Source organism: Podarcis raffonei, chromosome 4 (assembly GCF_027172205.1).
Source record: "Podarcis raffonei isolate rPodRaf1 chromosome 4, rPodRaf1.pri, whole genome shotgun sequence".
In the NCBI taxonomy this organism is placed as follows: domain Eukaryota; kingdom Metazoa; phylum Chordata; class Lepidosauria; order Squamata; family Lacertidae; genus Podarcis; species Podarcis raffonei.
The window spans coordinates 35,581,088-35,596,569 of record NC_070605.1 but is presented as its reverse complement, the minus strand read 5'-3'; the positions used below and the strand labels follow the sequence as shown (position 1 = coordinate 35,596,569).

At 42.7% G+C, this 15,482-nt stretch overlaps 2 protein-coding genes across 2 annotated transcripts in view; one reads left to right on the top strand and one right to left on the bottom strand.

Annotated features, from left to right (window-relative positions):
* The window catches only part of TOMM70 (translocase of outer mitochondrial membrane 70), a 38,994-nt gene extending 38,418 nt beyond the window's left edge, over positions 1-576 (top strand). The window contains exon 15 of the mRNA XM_053386189.1: positions 328-576. The gene's annotated coding sequence lies outside the window, so the exon portion shown is untranslated. The remainder of the gene's footprint in view (positions 1-327) is intronic.
* A 2,012-nt stretch (positions 577-2,588) lies between these two features.
* On the bottom strand, positions 2,589-14,065 carry NIT2 (nitrilase family member 2). Its single transcript, XM_053386186.1, has 10 exons — positions 13,951-14,065; positions 12,016-12,134; positions 9,125-9,245; positions 8,904-8,992; positions 7,677-7,770; positions 7,299-7,373; positions 5,280-5,358; positions 4,898-4,996; positions 3,941-3,996; positions 2,589-2,822 (listed from the first exon to the last, which is right to left on the bottom strand). The coding sequence occupies exons 1-10, from the start codon at positions 14,048-14,050 to the stop codon at positions 2,731-2,733; spliced, it is 924 nt and encodes a 307-aa protein (XP_053242161.1). The 5' UTR covers positions 14,051-14,065; the 3' UTR covers positions 2,589-2,730.
* Positions 14,066-15,482: the final 1,417 nt, after the last annotated feature.

The window sequence follows — 15,482 nt, the reverse complement described above, 5'->3', positions numbered from 1 at the left end:
TTAAATAAATTCTTGACTATCTCCCATTGAGATCAATTGCAATTTAATAGGCCTTATTTTAGCTGAATCGTAGCGTGTGTAACCCTATACCTGTAATTGCATTAGGTGGAGCTGGCTTTCAGGTAAGTGGGTATAGGATTATAGCCTTAATTTCTGTAAGGCCCCTCTCCCCTATGAGAATCTAATTTTTATTACATAGTACTGGAACTCCTGTGTTTTATATATGTAAAGGCTAACTTGAGAGCCCTATAAAACAGATTTTTCTGTTCTCCGGAGGGGATTAAAATTTGTACTATACATACTGAGGGTTTTTTGCTTTCTTGGCAGGTATAGATGTGTGAATCAGTGAGAATGAGCAAGAAGAGGGGGATGCTAGAAAAGAACTATCATCAAGTCCAAGCTACTTGGAAAACAGCAGCTAGTATGACAGCTATTAAATCTCAAGTGGGGGTCCTGGGGTGGTAGTATATGTACTTGTGCACAGCGGGCAGTTTACATTGTGGCTTTAAACGAAGGCGTCAGATACTGAATACATGGTGTGTGTTTTCTAAAAAAAATAAATTTCATTTCACTGTATGTGCCTTTTTGCTTTTTAAAAATGTAACAAACTTGGTATTCCATCAGAAAGAAAAGTAGTTATTGGTTGTGGCAGCAGTAATTCCACATTTATACTATTGGGCTGAACACTTACAAACTTAAAGTATTTAAAACCTGTGTTTTATTAATGGAATCAAAATTCCTGTTTTGGTGAAAGTATATTTAGAAGTGGGTTATGAACCAGTGATCACTATTAAGAGTAGCATTCTCTTTTCATCTTTGCTTTCACTCTATGAATTTGCCCATGGTCCCAGCTGTACTAATCATTCTGACTGTCCAGATATTTTACAGGATTGAAAGACTGGTAGATTTATCGTCCTTTATGTAGGTAAAATTTCCAACAGGTGTAGATTGTGGCAGATTTTTGTGACTTGCTGTTTGATGATGAGCAATGAACAGTGCACGGTGTCAGCAAACTTGGCCACAAATACCAACTGATTGTCAGAATGCAGATAATCTCTATATATGTTCTGAAGACATCATTGTTAAAACAGCCCAGGAAGTACCTATCCCTAGAAAAACTACGTTAATTCAATTCTTCACTGAGAGACAAGAGATAATGTAGTTCACTACTTTAGGATTTGCAATGGAATGTTATCCATGTAAGTTGTAATTTTATTTATATTTTAACAGAGTTGCACCCCCACCTTCAAAGGTTCCCAGGACAGCTTTGGACTGTGTCATCACAACCACAAGGGTCAAGAACACCTTCACAGGAAGCTGTCTTATTTCAAATGTATCTAGCTCAGTAGTTGACACTAACTAGGGACCTTCTGTTTACAAAACATGTGCTTTATGACTTGACTACAGCACCTCTCCCTCCCTCCAGGAAAAGCCCCTGCCCCAAGGATGACTTATTCTAATAATTGGTTTTGGTTCTATAAATACACCCCCAAGCAAACAACACAGTGTATGTCAGTGTCTTTTTGTTGCTGAAGCACTAGAAAATAAATGTTAAATGCAGCAGAGGCATATAATCCTTGTGGCTTTGGTAGTTAACCACAGATGCTTACAAACGCTTATATTTGGGAGATTTGCACAATTCAAAGCCACATTCCAGCCAGGCAAAAATATTTGAGTAGGCAATGACCTGGGGAGAAAGACATGGAAGGTTGCTTCTAGGTTCCAGGCTTGAGGTTCCCCAACCAAACATTTGTATGAACAAACAAGTGTTGTACATAAATAAACCTGTTATCTCATGGAAGAAGCAGCTCAGTGCTCCACCACTAGTTACTCCTGGCACAGTTAGTTTTCTTGAACTGATGGACAATGCAGCCTAAACAAAGTAACTTCCCCTTTAACATAAATAAGTGAGTAATGCCCTTGGACTGGAGTGGGATAGAGCGCTGAACCTGCCGTGACATGAAACAACAGAATGCAGCTAACTGAGGGAATTGGAGAAGAGATTGATAGGGAGGGGAAAACTTTCAAGGACAGCTCAGAGCCTTGCTTTTCACTGAATGATGGTACAGCTTTTGCAAAATACTGTAAGGTCAAAATATATTGTCCCAAGTGTTGCTGCTAATAATAATAATAATACCCCGCCCATCTGGCTGGGTTTCCCCAGCCACTCTAGACAGCTTCCAGCAGAATAGTTAAAACACGATACGACATCAAACATTAAAAACTTCCCTGAACAGGGCTGCCTTCAGATGTCTTCTAAAAGCTGTGCAATTCTTTATCACCTTGACATCTGATGGGAAGGCGTTCCACAGGCTGGGCGTCACTACCGAGAAGGCCCTCTGCCTGGTTCCCTGTAACCACTTTTCGCAGTGAGAGAACCAGCAGAAGACCCTCGGAGCTGTACCTTGGTGTCCAGGCTGAACAATGAGGGTGGAGACAGTACTTCCTGCTATGTCTGTCTGTCTGTCACACACACACACACACACACACACACACACACACACACACACACTTGATCTGTAAGGCACTGCTATGGTGATACACATATATTTCAATGCATTGTGAAGTGGCTTAATCAAGTAGTCAATATATAGAATTTTTAATTTATAAATTGGGTTTCTTATCCTTAATAGAGTTTTATCTGAAGAACACTTCATTTTTTCATCATCATTGACTAAAGATTTAGGAAAAGAAAGGTGATTTTTCTGTACTGGTCCAAGTCTCTATACATCATGCAAATTTCGATTCTACAGCATAAAGATCAGACCGCTTCTGAGAAAGAATGGGGATTTGCTGTCGAACTTCTGCAAGCTTCTTTAGGTCTGTAAACAGAAATAAGAAGGTCCATATTACCACTAATTCTCCTTCACTGCTCCCCACACTGCCCTGTAGCCATTATAATTTAGCATTAATTTAGCATTTATCCAATGTTGACAAAAAAAACCTGCCCCACAACCTAGTTATTACAGTATACATTAGTACCCAAATGACATTTATCAGTGTACGTTTGGGGAGATTTTGGATCACAGAAAAAAATTGTGTTCGTGCTGGATGAATTGGGCTTGACAAAACTAATACACCCACAGCCATAAAGCACTTATCAAAAGGAGGTAGAATTGTTTTGTGCAGGAAACAGTTGTCCCTGCATATTGAGCAAACAACAAATTTCTGTTCCTTAACTAAGCTATGTTTTTTATTTTCAATTACAATAACAAAAACTACCTTTTAAAGTAAAACTGCTATGGAAATAATGTATACCATCTAGAAAAAAACTACAGTATGTCAACTCAAAACTAAGGTTAACCTTGTATATCTCACCCCAATGATAAACCTGCATGACAATGTCCTTGCTCCCCAAACTAGATTCTATGGTTTGTGCCAACCTATTGACACCCTATGCCCCCCATGTTTCCTGGCCTTTCCCTGACCATTTTTTTGATGGAAAAAATGGAGTATTTTAGTATCCCAATGGTAACATTCAATGCATTTCTTATGTGTGTTATTTCCTGGGTGGGGTTTTTTTTCCCTTTCAGAAGGAACTGAAAGCAACTGGCTGAAATTTGGAGATGTGCGGGTGACAATGTCCTAGATTAGAAGGACTACCCTATATGTCTACTTATAAGTAAACTGCACAATGAAAAGTGTGCCTGGGTAAGTTTTTATCCCAGAAAACAAGATGAAGGTTAAATCCTTCATTTTCACATGCAAAATCAGTCAAATCTTAGCTTGGCAGATCCAGTGGTAAATGTTAATTTACCACTGCATGAAAGACATGCAAAATTATTGAGCCTGCTTTGAGCTCTCATAAATATCCTTGTGGGGGGTGGGCGTTTATTCCTAATTTATAGTCAAGGAACTGAATCGTGTCACTCTGTCCCAGTTTAATGCTGCAGAAGAAGCCCATGCCATGGGAGGACAAAAAACACTACTGCGGACTCACCTATATCTGCATAGATAACAGTTTCCTCAGTGCCAGCTTTGGCTATGACCTCCCCCCTGAAAAAGAAAACAGAGCCATGACAGAAGCTCGCTGGGAGGAAACGGTCAATAGAGCTGTGGTCTTTACCTTGTTATAGGTTAATGAAAATATTTTAAATATTTAATATTTTTTATTACAGTCATACCTCTTGTTACGTTTGCTTCATGACACGTTTTCTCAGGTTGCGTCCTGCAGAGACCCGGAAGTACCAGAAAGGGTTACTTCCAGGTTTCGCCACTCACGCATGCGCAGATGCGCAAAATGACGTGACGCGCATGCGCAGAAGCGGCGAATTGCGACCCACGCGTGCGAGACTTGGGTTGCGTTCTTTTCAGGTTGTGAACGGGGCTCCGGAACGGATCTCGTTTGCAACCAGAGGTACCACTGTACATGCACCCCTTAAGAGCCACAGACTTCCTAAAACAAGGCCTTCAACCTCCTTTACTTCTTCAACCCTCCGAGCTCAAAGGTGGAATGGGATAGAGTTCCAGAAGGACAGGCTGATAGGAAATGGAAGTTCCTGACTTGGCTGTTCGATTCCCATCCAAACTAGATGCGAACAAGAAAAGAAGCAGGGCAAAGAATTCTGAAGCAGTAAGCTTTCAAGGAAATCCAGGTTTTGATCACCACCACAGGAGTTCGGATCTAACGGTCCAAATGAACTTTTGAAAACGTATCACGTTCAATGTTTCTCTCACGTATCCTTTCCTATTGGCCTTCCCAACATTTGCTGTTTCAAAGTTTTACTAAAATATTGTAGTACAAAATAGATTCTCAGCAAGGCTTTATCTGAATGAATTGGTCTGGTACCGTGCCACAAATTCAAAAACTTTGAACTAGAAACTGAGTCAGAAAACATGACATGCGATGGTACTGAATGCAAGACATGTTCAGAGTACACCCCATTTTCCTACTTACCATGGATTTACCACAGTGCTGTGTCCCCAGGCTACATAAGACGCCTTCTCATCCCTGGCAGGAGATGCCGTTGCCACATAGACTTGATTATCGACAGCTCTGCATGAAAAGGAATAAAAGGCTTCAGTATGAATCTTTGTGCACTGGAGAAAATGCAGCAGATGAATGGAGCAAGCTTGAAGTTCTATTTTGCTATGCATGCATTCATCCATGTATCTGCTTCAGTGTAAGCAAGTACCATATTGTTTTTAATTTAGTGAGGGAATCTCTAAATTGCTTTTCTATTTAAAAAGAACAGCACCTTCAGCAATGTAACAAGTGTCACTATTAAACTATTTTTTCTACAAGCACTTGGGAGAAGGGATAATTTGCTGGATCTCACCGTCCTCTTTGGAGCAGTTCCCAGTGGGCTGGCCCCGTTGTCAAGTTAAAAGCCCCTGGATACACCAAGAGCTGGCAACCTGGTTCAAAAGGAAGGAGATGGTGGCTGAGTTGCATTTATATTATTGGGAGAGAAAGGCATAGTCATGGAAAAGCAGCAGCAATCTCACCACAATGTTTTTTTGAGACGTTTCTCTTCCTTTGGTCAAGTCTTCTGGGTTATGCTTTGCTCTCCTCTGCCGCCACTGGACATTCTGTTTAGCATATTTTTGTGTAACAAAAACGTATACACCGCTCGAGTGAGGTTTCATTACAAAGTGGTTTACAGAAGCAATCAAACAAAGCATTGACCTTATCAGTACAAGACAGTTAAACCCAGGTATTATAAAACGCCCAAAACTAATTAAAATCAACAATAATCTAAAAACTGATTAAAACACATGTATTGTCCACATGTTTGGATGGGCTTGCCTAAACAAAGATGCTTTAAGCAGGCACTGGAAAGAGCAGAGCGAATATATCTTCTTGATATCCATAGGCAGGGAGCTCCAAAGTGTAGATGATGCCACACCAAAAGACTGATTTCTTACAAATGTGGCACCTGTAATTATTGTGTAGATTGAAGTGGCCAGGAGGGCATATAAAGGGTAAGGCGATCCCACAAGTTTCAGAAAATGCAACCTGCTCCAAGCCCACAAGATAGGCCAGGTTAGAATACCTAATAAATGTCAGCTGTGTTGGAAATGGCTCTGTATGAAGTTTATCATTGCAGTCACTGTCCAGAGATCCTTTCAGCAGCTATGGCCAGTCAGTGCCCAAATCAGTCTGGGGCCTTTTGGAAGAGCTACCTTGATGGCAGAAAGTGAGGAGGAATTAAAGAACCTTTTAATGAGGGTGAAAGAGGAGAGCACAAAATATGGTCTGAAGCTCAACATCAATAAAAATAAGATCATGGCCACTGGTCCATCACCTCCTGGCAAATAGAAGGGGAAGAAATGGAGGCAGTGAGAGATTTTACTTTCTTGGGCTTCATGATCACTGCAGATGATGACAGCAGTCACGAAATTAAAAGACGCCTGCTTCTTGGGAGAAAAGCAATGACAAACCTAGACAGCATCTTAAAAAGCAGAGACATCACCTTGCCAACAAAGATCCGTATAGTTAAAGCTATGGTTTTCCCAGTAGTGATGTATGGAAGTGAGAGCTGGACCATAAAGAAGGCTGATTGCCGAAGAATTGATGCTTTTGAATTATGGTGCTGGAGGAGAAACTTGAGAGTCCCATGGACTGAAAGAAGATCAAACATCCATTCTTCAGGAAATCAGCCGAGTACTCACTGGAAGGACAGATCGTGAAGCTGAGGCTCCAATACTTTGGCCACCTCATGAGAAGAGAAGACTCTCTGGAAAAGACCCTGATGTTGGAAAGACGGAGGGCACAAGGAGAAGGGGACAACAGAAGATGAGATGGTTGGACAGTGTTCTCGAAGCTACTAACATGAGTTTGACCAAACTGTGGGAGGCAGTGGAAGACGGGAGTGCCTGGCGTGCTCTGGTCCATGGGGTCACGAAGAGTCAGACATGACTAAACGACTAAACAACAACAACGCTGCTCAACCCTGCCCCCTGCTGGCAGTAGAGTGAGTAGCAACTACAGGTACCATACTGAGTGTCTCATTGAAATTGACAGAAGGTGGAGAGAAAACATGAGTTTTCATTAGACAGGCAAACAGTAACAGGCTGATGAGAAGGTGTCCTCTTTGTTCAACGTCAATTATACAACTTTTAGTTGTTGCACCTTAATGGGGAACTTTCCTAATTAGACAAATAAATGCTTGCCTTTTGGGACAAGGAGATTCCCATAAGATCAATTATGAATATGCCGAATTGTAGCTTGGATGCAAGCACATTCTCCTTGCTAGTGTATGGAACTTTAGGATATGAAATTGGGTGTTTTACAAGGAATCGTTGTACCCTTCTCCCCCCCCCCAAATTCATTCAAATCAGCAGGATGTCCTCACCTTTCTGTGTGTAGATTTGAGCAAGCTCAGCAAAGCGGAGGTCATAACAGATCCCAAGACCTATCTTGCAATAAGCTGTTCCAAAACATTAAAAACATGCCAGATATGTCACTGCCTTGGGAAGTCCAAGCAGAAAGCTCAGTCTATAAATGCTTACCTCTCTCATTCTCGTTCTCGTTCTCTCTCCCTCACACACACACACACACACTTAATACTTCCTTATTAAAAATATGGCTGAGAAGATCCCATACACAATGAAAAGACAAACTCTCAGTCTACATACAGAAGCTAACAGCACAGCCGTTTCTTGACCACGCATGAGCCACAATACACCCTGAAGTGAATTGCTATTCACTAGAATGAAGATGTTTTACTTACGTGTATCAATCACAGATAATGTGGCACCAGGACTCAGCGTTTCTGATTCCTGAAACCGGATTTTCCCGGGGACATTAATGTCAAACAAATGAATCTGTTTTCAAAATAAAAAAAGTGTGCTGCTTGCAAATTATTCCACATTAATTGTGCATTCTCTATATGCCCTCTATCCATTCATATATATTTATATCACAACTGGCAATTCTATGATCTGCATATATCTTCTAAATAACTTCAGTTTTCCAGAACACCTTGTAGTGCTCTCATTTGAGAAGTATATACAAGGGAATCCCCACCTTCACAGGGATTCCGTTCCAGGCCGCTGTGTTCATCACCAGGACAAGCGCAAGTGGGGGGGGGATTCCCCCACCCCCTTTGGGTGCCATTTTCAACATGTGTGTCAGCAGCAGCATGCATACTGAATGCGTGCAAGTGGGGAAGACGCCTGTACTGGGCTGGATCCAGATTTGCTTTTCTGCCCATAGCAATGTTTAGCCCAAAGATAAACTACTGCAATTTAACGTGCAACTTATTGAACTACGGTGAGAATGCTAGCGTGGTGCAGCAATTAATGTGCCATCTTAGATGTAAGAAACCTGGATCTAAATGTGGGAATAGGAAACTTCAGGTATCTGCCACGGAGCAAACTGGAAAGCCTTGGGCAAAGCCCCTTTGTTGTGTCTCCATTCTAATCTTGGCAGAAAGTGCAGGATGCAAATGTAACAAACTATTCTTCAATGCCACCAAGTATTTTAAATACGTGGCCACTATGCTTCTCTCAGGTGCTGGATGAATACACACACACACACACACACACATATATATATATATACACACAGTGGTACTTCGGGTTACATAGGCTTCAGGTTACATACACTTCAGGTTACACACTCTGCTATCCCAGAAATAGTGCTTCAGTTTAAGAACTTTGCTTCAGGATGAGAATAGAAATCAGGCTCCGGCAGCGCGGTGGCAGCAGGAGGCCCCATTAGCTAAAGTGGTGCTTCAGGTTAAGAACAGTTTCAGGTTAAGAACGGACCACCAGAACGAATTAAGTACTTAACCTGAGGTACCACTGTATATATATAATGAGTCATAGCTGAATCAGAAACCTACAGGTAGCATGTGGAAGCAAAGCATATTTTGTTTTAATGCTAATGTACACATTATACAAATAATAGTGGGTTTCCTTTACATTGAAACATGGCCATATCTATCATATTTTACCTTTCGGTACTTCGTTATCATAGCACCATCTGGACCAAAGCCAGTGCATGTGTTATACAGCTTTCCAGCATCCTCTTCTGGAATAGATCCTTTCATTAAAGAGAAGAAAATTGTTATGACTTAGGCAGATATTCAAACACAATGCTTGTTCTAATCTTACACCTGTATTCAGGACAAGCAAAACTGTAACACTCATCTCAATCGCCAATATGGCAATTTACCTCCAATTAGATAAACGCCACACTCCTTTGCAATTTCCGAGAGCTTCTGTGTGGACTCGCCAGGAATTTTCTCCGCATAGTCTGGAAAATATTTTGTGCCATAGGGAGAATTGAAGCATTCCTAAAATTGAAAGCAAAATGAAACAGACATCTGTGTAGCATATTCAGAATGCAAGCCCTACGTACACTTACCTGAGAGCAAGTCCCACTGAACTGAGTGGGGCCTACTTCTGAGTAAATATGCCTATGACAGCCCTCTCAAAGTCTGAGAAGATTTTTAAAGTAATGTGTCTGGCCACAAGAGAGATCTACAAACTTCTTCTTCTTGACAAAGCCGAAACATGGATGAACTTCCAACACTGGAATTGTTTACAGAATAAAATTTAGCTCTTAATTTCTACGCAAGCACACACAATGTATCTTTAAACGTGAGATGCAGTCCTCTTACATCTGACTTGCTTAAGCCAGGCAGATCCTTTGGAAAACGCTTAGGCTTCATGATGGGTCAAGCTACAGGAGGATTTGGGAAATGGGTGGGGACTGAGCAAAGGCAGTGTCAAAGGCTTCATGGAAAAGGTGGGTTAAATGAGGATTTGAAGTTAAGTAAGAGAGGTGCTATCGCACAGGTGTTCTGACAGGTAGTTTCAAGAATACAGGGCAGCAAAGGAGAAATGGTGGAGTCTTTTGCATGAGCAGAAGACCTTTGGATGTTGGTGGGAGTGGAGAAGCAAAGATCACAGACCAGGATATAATAACCAAGATATATGTTATGGCAAGGCCACAAGCAGGCAAAGGTTTAGTGGTCCTAATTGTAATTGTTGTGTAATCATGATATTATTGAATAGTTTTAGAAGACTTATAATCTTAGAAGGGGGTATGGCTGTGACTATCATGAAGGGACCATGCACTTTTGAATTTGCCTCGACGCTACTGGAAGTTGGTAAAGAGAGCCTGTGCTGGGTCTGGGAGTCAACAAGACGTCAGTGTACTGTGAGCCCCAACAAAAGGCATGGCAATAACAACGCCAGATTCACCACAGAACCTGGGCCACGGTCTACTTCCTCAGAGAAATCAGAAGGATGCATTACAGTGGTACCTCGGGTTACAAACACTTCGGGTTACAGACTCCGCTAACCCAAAAGTAGTACCTCGGGTTAAGAACTTTGCCCCAGGATAAGAATGGAAATTGCACGGCGGTGGCAGCGGGAGGCCCCATTAGCTAAAGTGGTACCTCAGGTTAAGAACAGTTTCAGGTTAAGAACGGACCTCCGGAACGAATTAAGTTCGTAAGCAGAGGTACCACTGTATAGAAGTCTAGCCTTGAGATTTGGGTAACAAGAAACAACATTATTTGGATTAAATCTGAAACAAGAGGTGCCTTCACTCTCACCAGACAGATACGGTCATAGCTACCTCCATAATCTGGTGCATCTAGGCCCAAGTTAATCAAGTTTCTTTACCTCCCCACTCCCTCACTGAGGAGCCAATTACTCTGTGGAATAAAGGCAAAGGGAGAAATTGGTGAACACAGATAATCCACATTCTTCAAGATTCATGAAACACTTGGCACATTCAAACATGATAATTTCACAAGTAATGTATATGTCATCACTTTAAGTGGCTCAGGAAGAGAACAGCAAAGACCATTTTGAGCATCCGTTGTTTATGCTACAGCTAATATGGGAATGGGACGCGGGTGGCGCTGTGGGTAAAGGCCTCAGCGCCTAGGCCTTGCCGATCGAAAGGTTGGCGGTTCGAATCCCCGCGGCGGGGTGCGCTCCCGTTGTTCGGTCCCAGCACCTGCCAACCTAGCAGTTCGAAAGCACTCCCGGGTGCAAGTAGATAAATAGGGCCCACTTACTAGCGGGAAGGTAAACAGCGTTTCCGTGTGCGGCTCTGGCTCGCCAGAGCAGCGATGTCACGCTGGCCACGTGACCCGGAAGTGTCTCCGGACAGCGCTGGCCTCCGGCCTCTTGAGTGAGATGGGCGCACAACCCTAGAGTCTGTCAAGACTGGCCCGTACGGGCAGGGGTAAGTGAAAGTGAAAGAATATGGGAATATTTATTTGACATCGGAATATCCATTAGCAGGAGGGGAAACATCCTACACTTTAAACGTTCTGGCTGGTTTATCAAGAACTTTGCACTGTTGGGGCCGCATACAAGGCAGCAGAAGGTTAATGACCAACTCAGAAGGTTAATGACCAACTCAGGCAAGAGAACTCTGTGGGCAAAGAGGATCCAACAGGAAAGGAAGCATTGCCCCAATTAAGATTGCTGCTGCACAAAGCCAGAAAATGTTGTTTTCAAAGAGCACATTTAGTGTAATCACTTGTGTGTCAAAGGTAGTAAAGCAAAACATAATAATAACAGTAGTAATAGTAGTAGTAGTAGTAGTAGTAGTAATAATAATAATAATAATAATAATAATAATAATAATAATAGTAATTTATTATTTATACCCCGCCCATCTGGCTAGCTAGTGTCTTTGCTGATGTCTCTTCAGCACCAGATATAGATCTATTACAATTATATTATTGCTCAATTTGAAATCACTTTTCTCTCCTCTGTGGAATTACAGGCTACTGCTACACATTTTAGAAATGGTTTTTAATCTTGTATTTGGCATTTCAGATACAGTATTTTATATTTTGCAATCTTGGGAAATCTGTTGAAGGCAGGCTATAAATAACCTAAAAACAAAACCAAACCCAGAAATGCAAACAAGACAGTTTTAGCTGTCATATCCAAAATGCACAGAACTAAGAACAACTTACACTTGCATGTTATTTCAAACCTTGCTGAAGGAAACTCGCAGTACCAGGGAGGAAGACTGAAACTCTGTGAATAACAAACGGTAAACAAGTTTGAAGGTACAGGGAAAGTACTCACTGGGAGAACCACAAGTTTTGCTCCTTGTTGTGCTGCAGACCTCACAAGACCACAGGCTCGGTTCAGGTTCTCAGTTTTGGCAGCAGACACGTGAAGCTGGATGAGAGCGATACGGAAATCTAACAAGCAAGAAGGCAGATCATGAACTAGTGGGAAAGACCCCAGAAAATACTCCTAAACTTATAATTTAACCCCCCCCCCCAAAGTATTATTGTACCTGCAGTGCTCCAAATGCTGCACAGACAACCTGCTAGATAATTTAAGGATTATGACAGAATTTCTGACAAGGATGTGATGCTCGCGGGGAGGGGGGGAGTCGAGATGGATAAAAAATGCAAGTAAAAGCCATCCTGTAGGCAGGGGTGATGTTGGTGGGGGCCAAGCCAGGACAGTTGCGACTGCAGTTGCCCTCTCCAATGGTTTGACTTTACCCCCTCCCACGGCACTCTTCCATTGTCTCTCAAGACAGACAGATGCCAACAACATTTCAAACTGTTGTGACCTTAAGGTGGTTAGGTAATACAGTGGTACCTCGGGTTAAGTACTTAATTCGTTCTGGAGGTCCGTTCTTAACCTGAAGCTGTTCTTAACCTGAAGCACCACTTTAGCTATTGGGGCCCCCTGCTACCTCTGCGCCGCCAAAGCACGATTTCTGTTCTCATCCTGAAGCAAAGTTCTTAACCCGAGTTACTATTTCTGGGTTAGCGGAGTCGGTAACCTGAAACGTATGTAACCTGAAGTGTATGTAACCCGAGGTACCACTGTACATTAATAATGATGATAATTATGATGTCTCTCATGTGGACAAGTCAGAGAGCAGCCTTTTATTCCTGCACAGCCCCAGAGCTTCCCAAATTTACCAGAAGTCAAAGAAACTCCAAAACAGAGTCCTTTAAACTTACTGGGAAATTGCCAACAAAACTTGCACAGTAGCAAAAATGTTTGCCTCCCTCTAGTTAAAGGGGAAAGGAAAGCGGTAACAAAGGTCAATTTAATTTTAAATCTTTTGTGGGGTAAGCATGCATAGCACAAACTTCGCAGGCACATAGAGAGCTTTCTAACAGCGCAATCCTCTGCATATTTATGGAGAAGACAGTCTAACTGTGTGGGCTTATTTGCTCGCAGTGTTAAGGATGGCAACGTGAGGCTATGCACCCCTAAACTGGGGAAATCTCAATAAACTCAGGCTTACTAGTAGACAGAAATATAAAGGATGAAACTGTAAAGTGTGACATAGTTATCGTCATTCGTTTTAGGACAACCGTCCCAGGTCACACCAGAACCACTTGAAACCCTGTTCTGGTTTCAAACCATAGGTCCACTGGTTTAGAATGGAATTTCTTCACTGGCATGGCTAAATGTTGAAAATATACATTCCTTTCTAATTCCTGCAGAAAGGAGAGCAAGTATTTCACAGGGCGGGGGCGGAGGCGGGGTGGGGTGGATAAATCAGCCTTGGATAAGAATCCACTAAGGAGATGACAGACTTGGGCTTGCAAATCCCGTTGCCCCACGGAATTCACTGAGACTTACTTCGCAGTAGTCTGACATAGAATTTCAGGCACTTTTATCATAACTACGCTGAAAATCGCCCCGAAACACCACGTGTAACATCTACGAGGGGTGGGGTGGGGAGGCTCAGCGGTCTCCTACCAAAAAAAGAACCCATAGCAGCGATTATGGATAGAATGAGCATCTCAGGGTGCAGTTCCAAATGCACGCTTCCTTCTGAACAGAGACGTGCACAAGCTAGATCAGTGCAAAGCAGCAGGAAAGCGAAACCTTGTTTTCCTAGGGAACTCTCCCTCCTCTTCCACTAGCAAAGCGGGTGTGTGTCCCTGTTTAAATGCCAGCCCAGATCATTTTGCATTTTGCACCGGAAATTAAGAGCCCCTAACGAAGCCCAAGGGTCCCCCCGGCAGGAAAGTCACTCACTGGCCATGACGCCTTTCGCCAGCTGCATAACCGCGAAGGCTCCTCCGCGCCCCAGCAAATGCACATTCTCCGAGGGGGCCGAGCTTGGAGCACAGCGCATGCTCCGTAGGAGCAAAGGGGTGCTGGGAAATGTAGTTCCGTTAACTGCCGGACCGGACCCAATGCGCTCTCTGCTAAAGCAACATAGGAGTGGATTTAAAGAGAATATTAAGGTTGCTTGCAATAGCGATGGTGCATAAAGGAGGCGGGTACATTTATATACATATACATATACATATACATATACATATACATATACATATATGTATAGAAATGTATAGAAATAAATTCACACACACGTATAGAAATAAATTCACACACACACACATGTATATGTGTGTATATGTGTGTGTGTGTGTGTGTGTATACACATATACACACACGCACACACATACAGTGGTACCTCGGGTTACATATGCTTCAGGTTACAGACTCTGCTAACCCAGAAATAGTACCTCGGGTTAAGAACTTTGCTTCAGGATGAGAACAGAAATTATGCAGCGGCAGCAGGAGGCCCCATTAGCTAAAGTGGTGCTTCAGGTTAAGAACAGACCTCCAGAATGAATTAAGTTCTTAACCCGAGGTACCACTGTATATATATTCCCCACTCAAGCCGGTCAGGGCTCTTGTACTCTTAAGAGATAGGTGAGATGTCCAAAAGCATGGGCATCCTCATGAGACAAAAAGTTTTTCGTCCCGGCCGTGCTTCAGTGTATCTGAAGAAGTGTGCATGCACATGAAAGCTTATACCCAGAACAAACTTAGTTGGTCTCTAAGGTGCTACTGGACAATTTTTTAATTGGGGAAAAGATGCTCTCACTGAGCTTCAGCTTAACCTGCAGCCGTAAGAGGCAGACGGCCCCTGAAAAGGTGGCAACCACAGCTGTCCTGTCGTTATATTCGGTTTAAGTTTTATTATTAGCTCTTCAAATCTTCCCAACAGTAGGCAAACCAAAGGCACTGGAGAATCAGGCTATTATCCGGAGGAGGAGGAGAAATGGGAACCAAACACACAGCACCAAAGGCTTCCTGCAGTTACCGCAGCCGTTTGATCACACCAGTTAGCAATCAGGTTTAGATCGCTGAAATGAAGATGCCTACAGGAAAAGGCACTCCAGATGTTGTTGGACTACACTTCCCTTTACCCCAGACCCTTGGCTATGCTGGCGGGGGCTGATGAGAGTTGTAGGAGGGTTGCAGGCAAATAGCCAACGCTGCCTTCAAGGAATAGAATGAGATCAGGTCGTTTCAAATTATTATCTTGGCAATTGGCAACCACTTGCTGTGCCAGTTTACGCATGCATCAATACCATGTCTCATTCTGTTCCACTGGACTGGTTCCTACTGTTCAAAAGATTGCAGCCTTAAATCTCTCTCTTGAGGTGTTATGAGGAACTCTTGGGCCAAGGTGAGCATGCATTGTGTTGCTTGTTTGGTCCAATTCTTGTTCCTAGGGTGAAAAGCACAGTATTTCTGGCTATGTTGGAAAAATG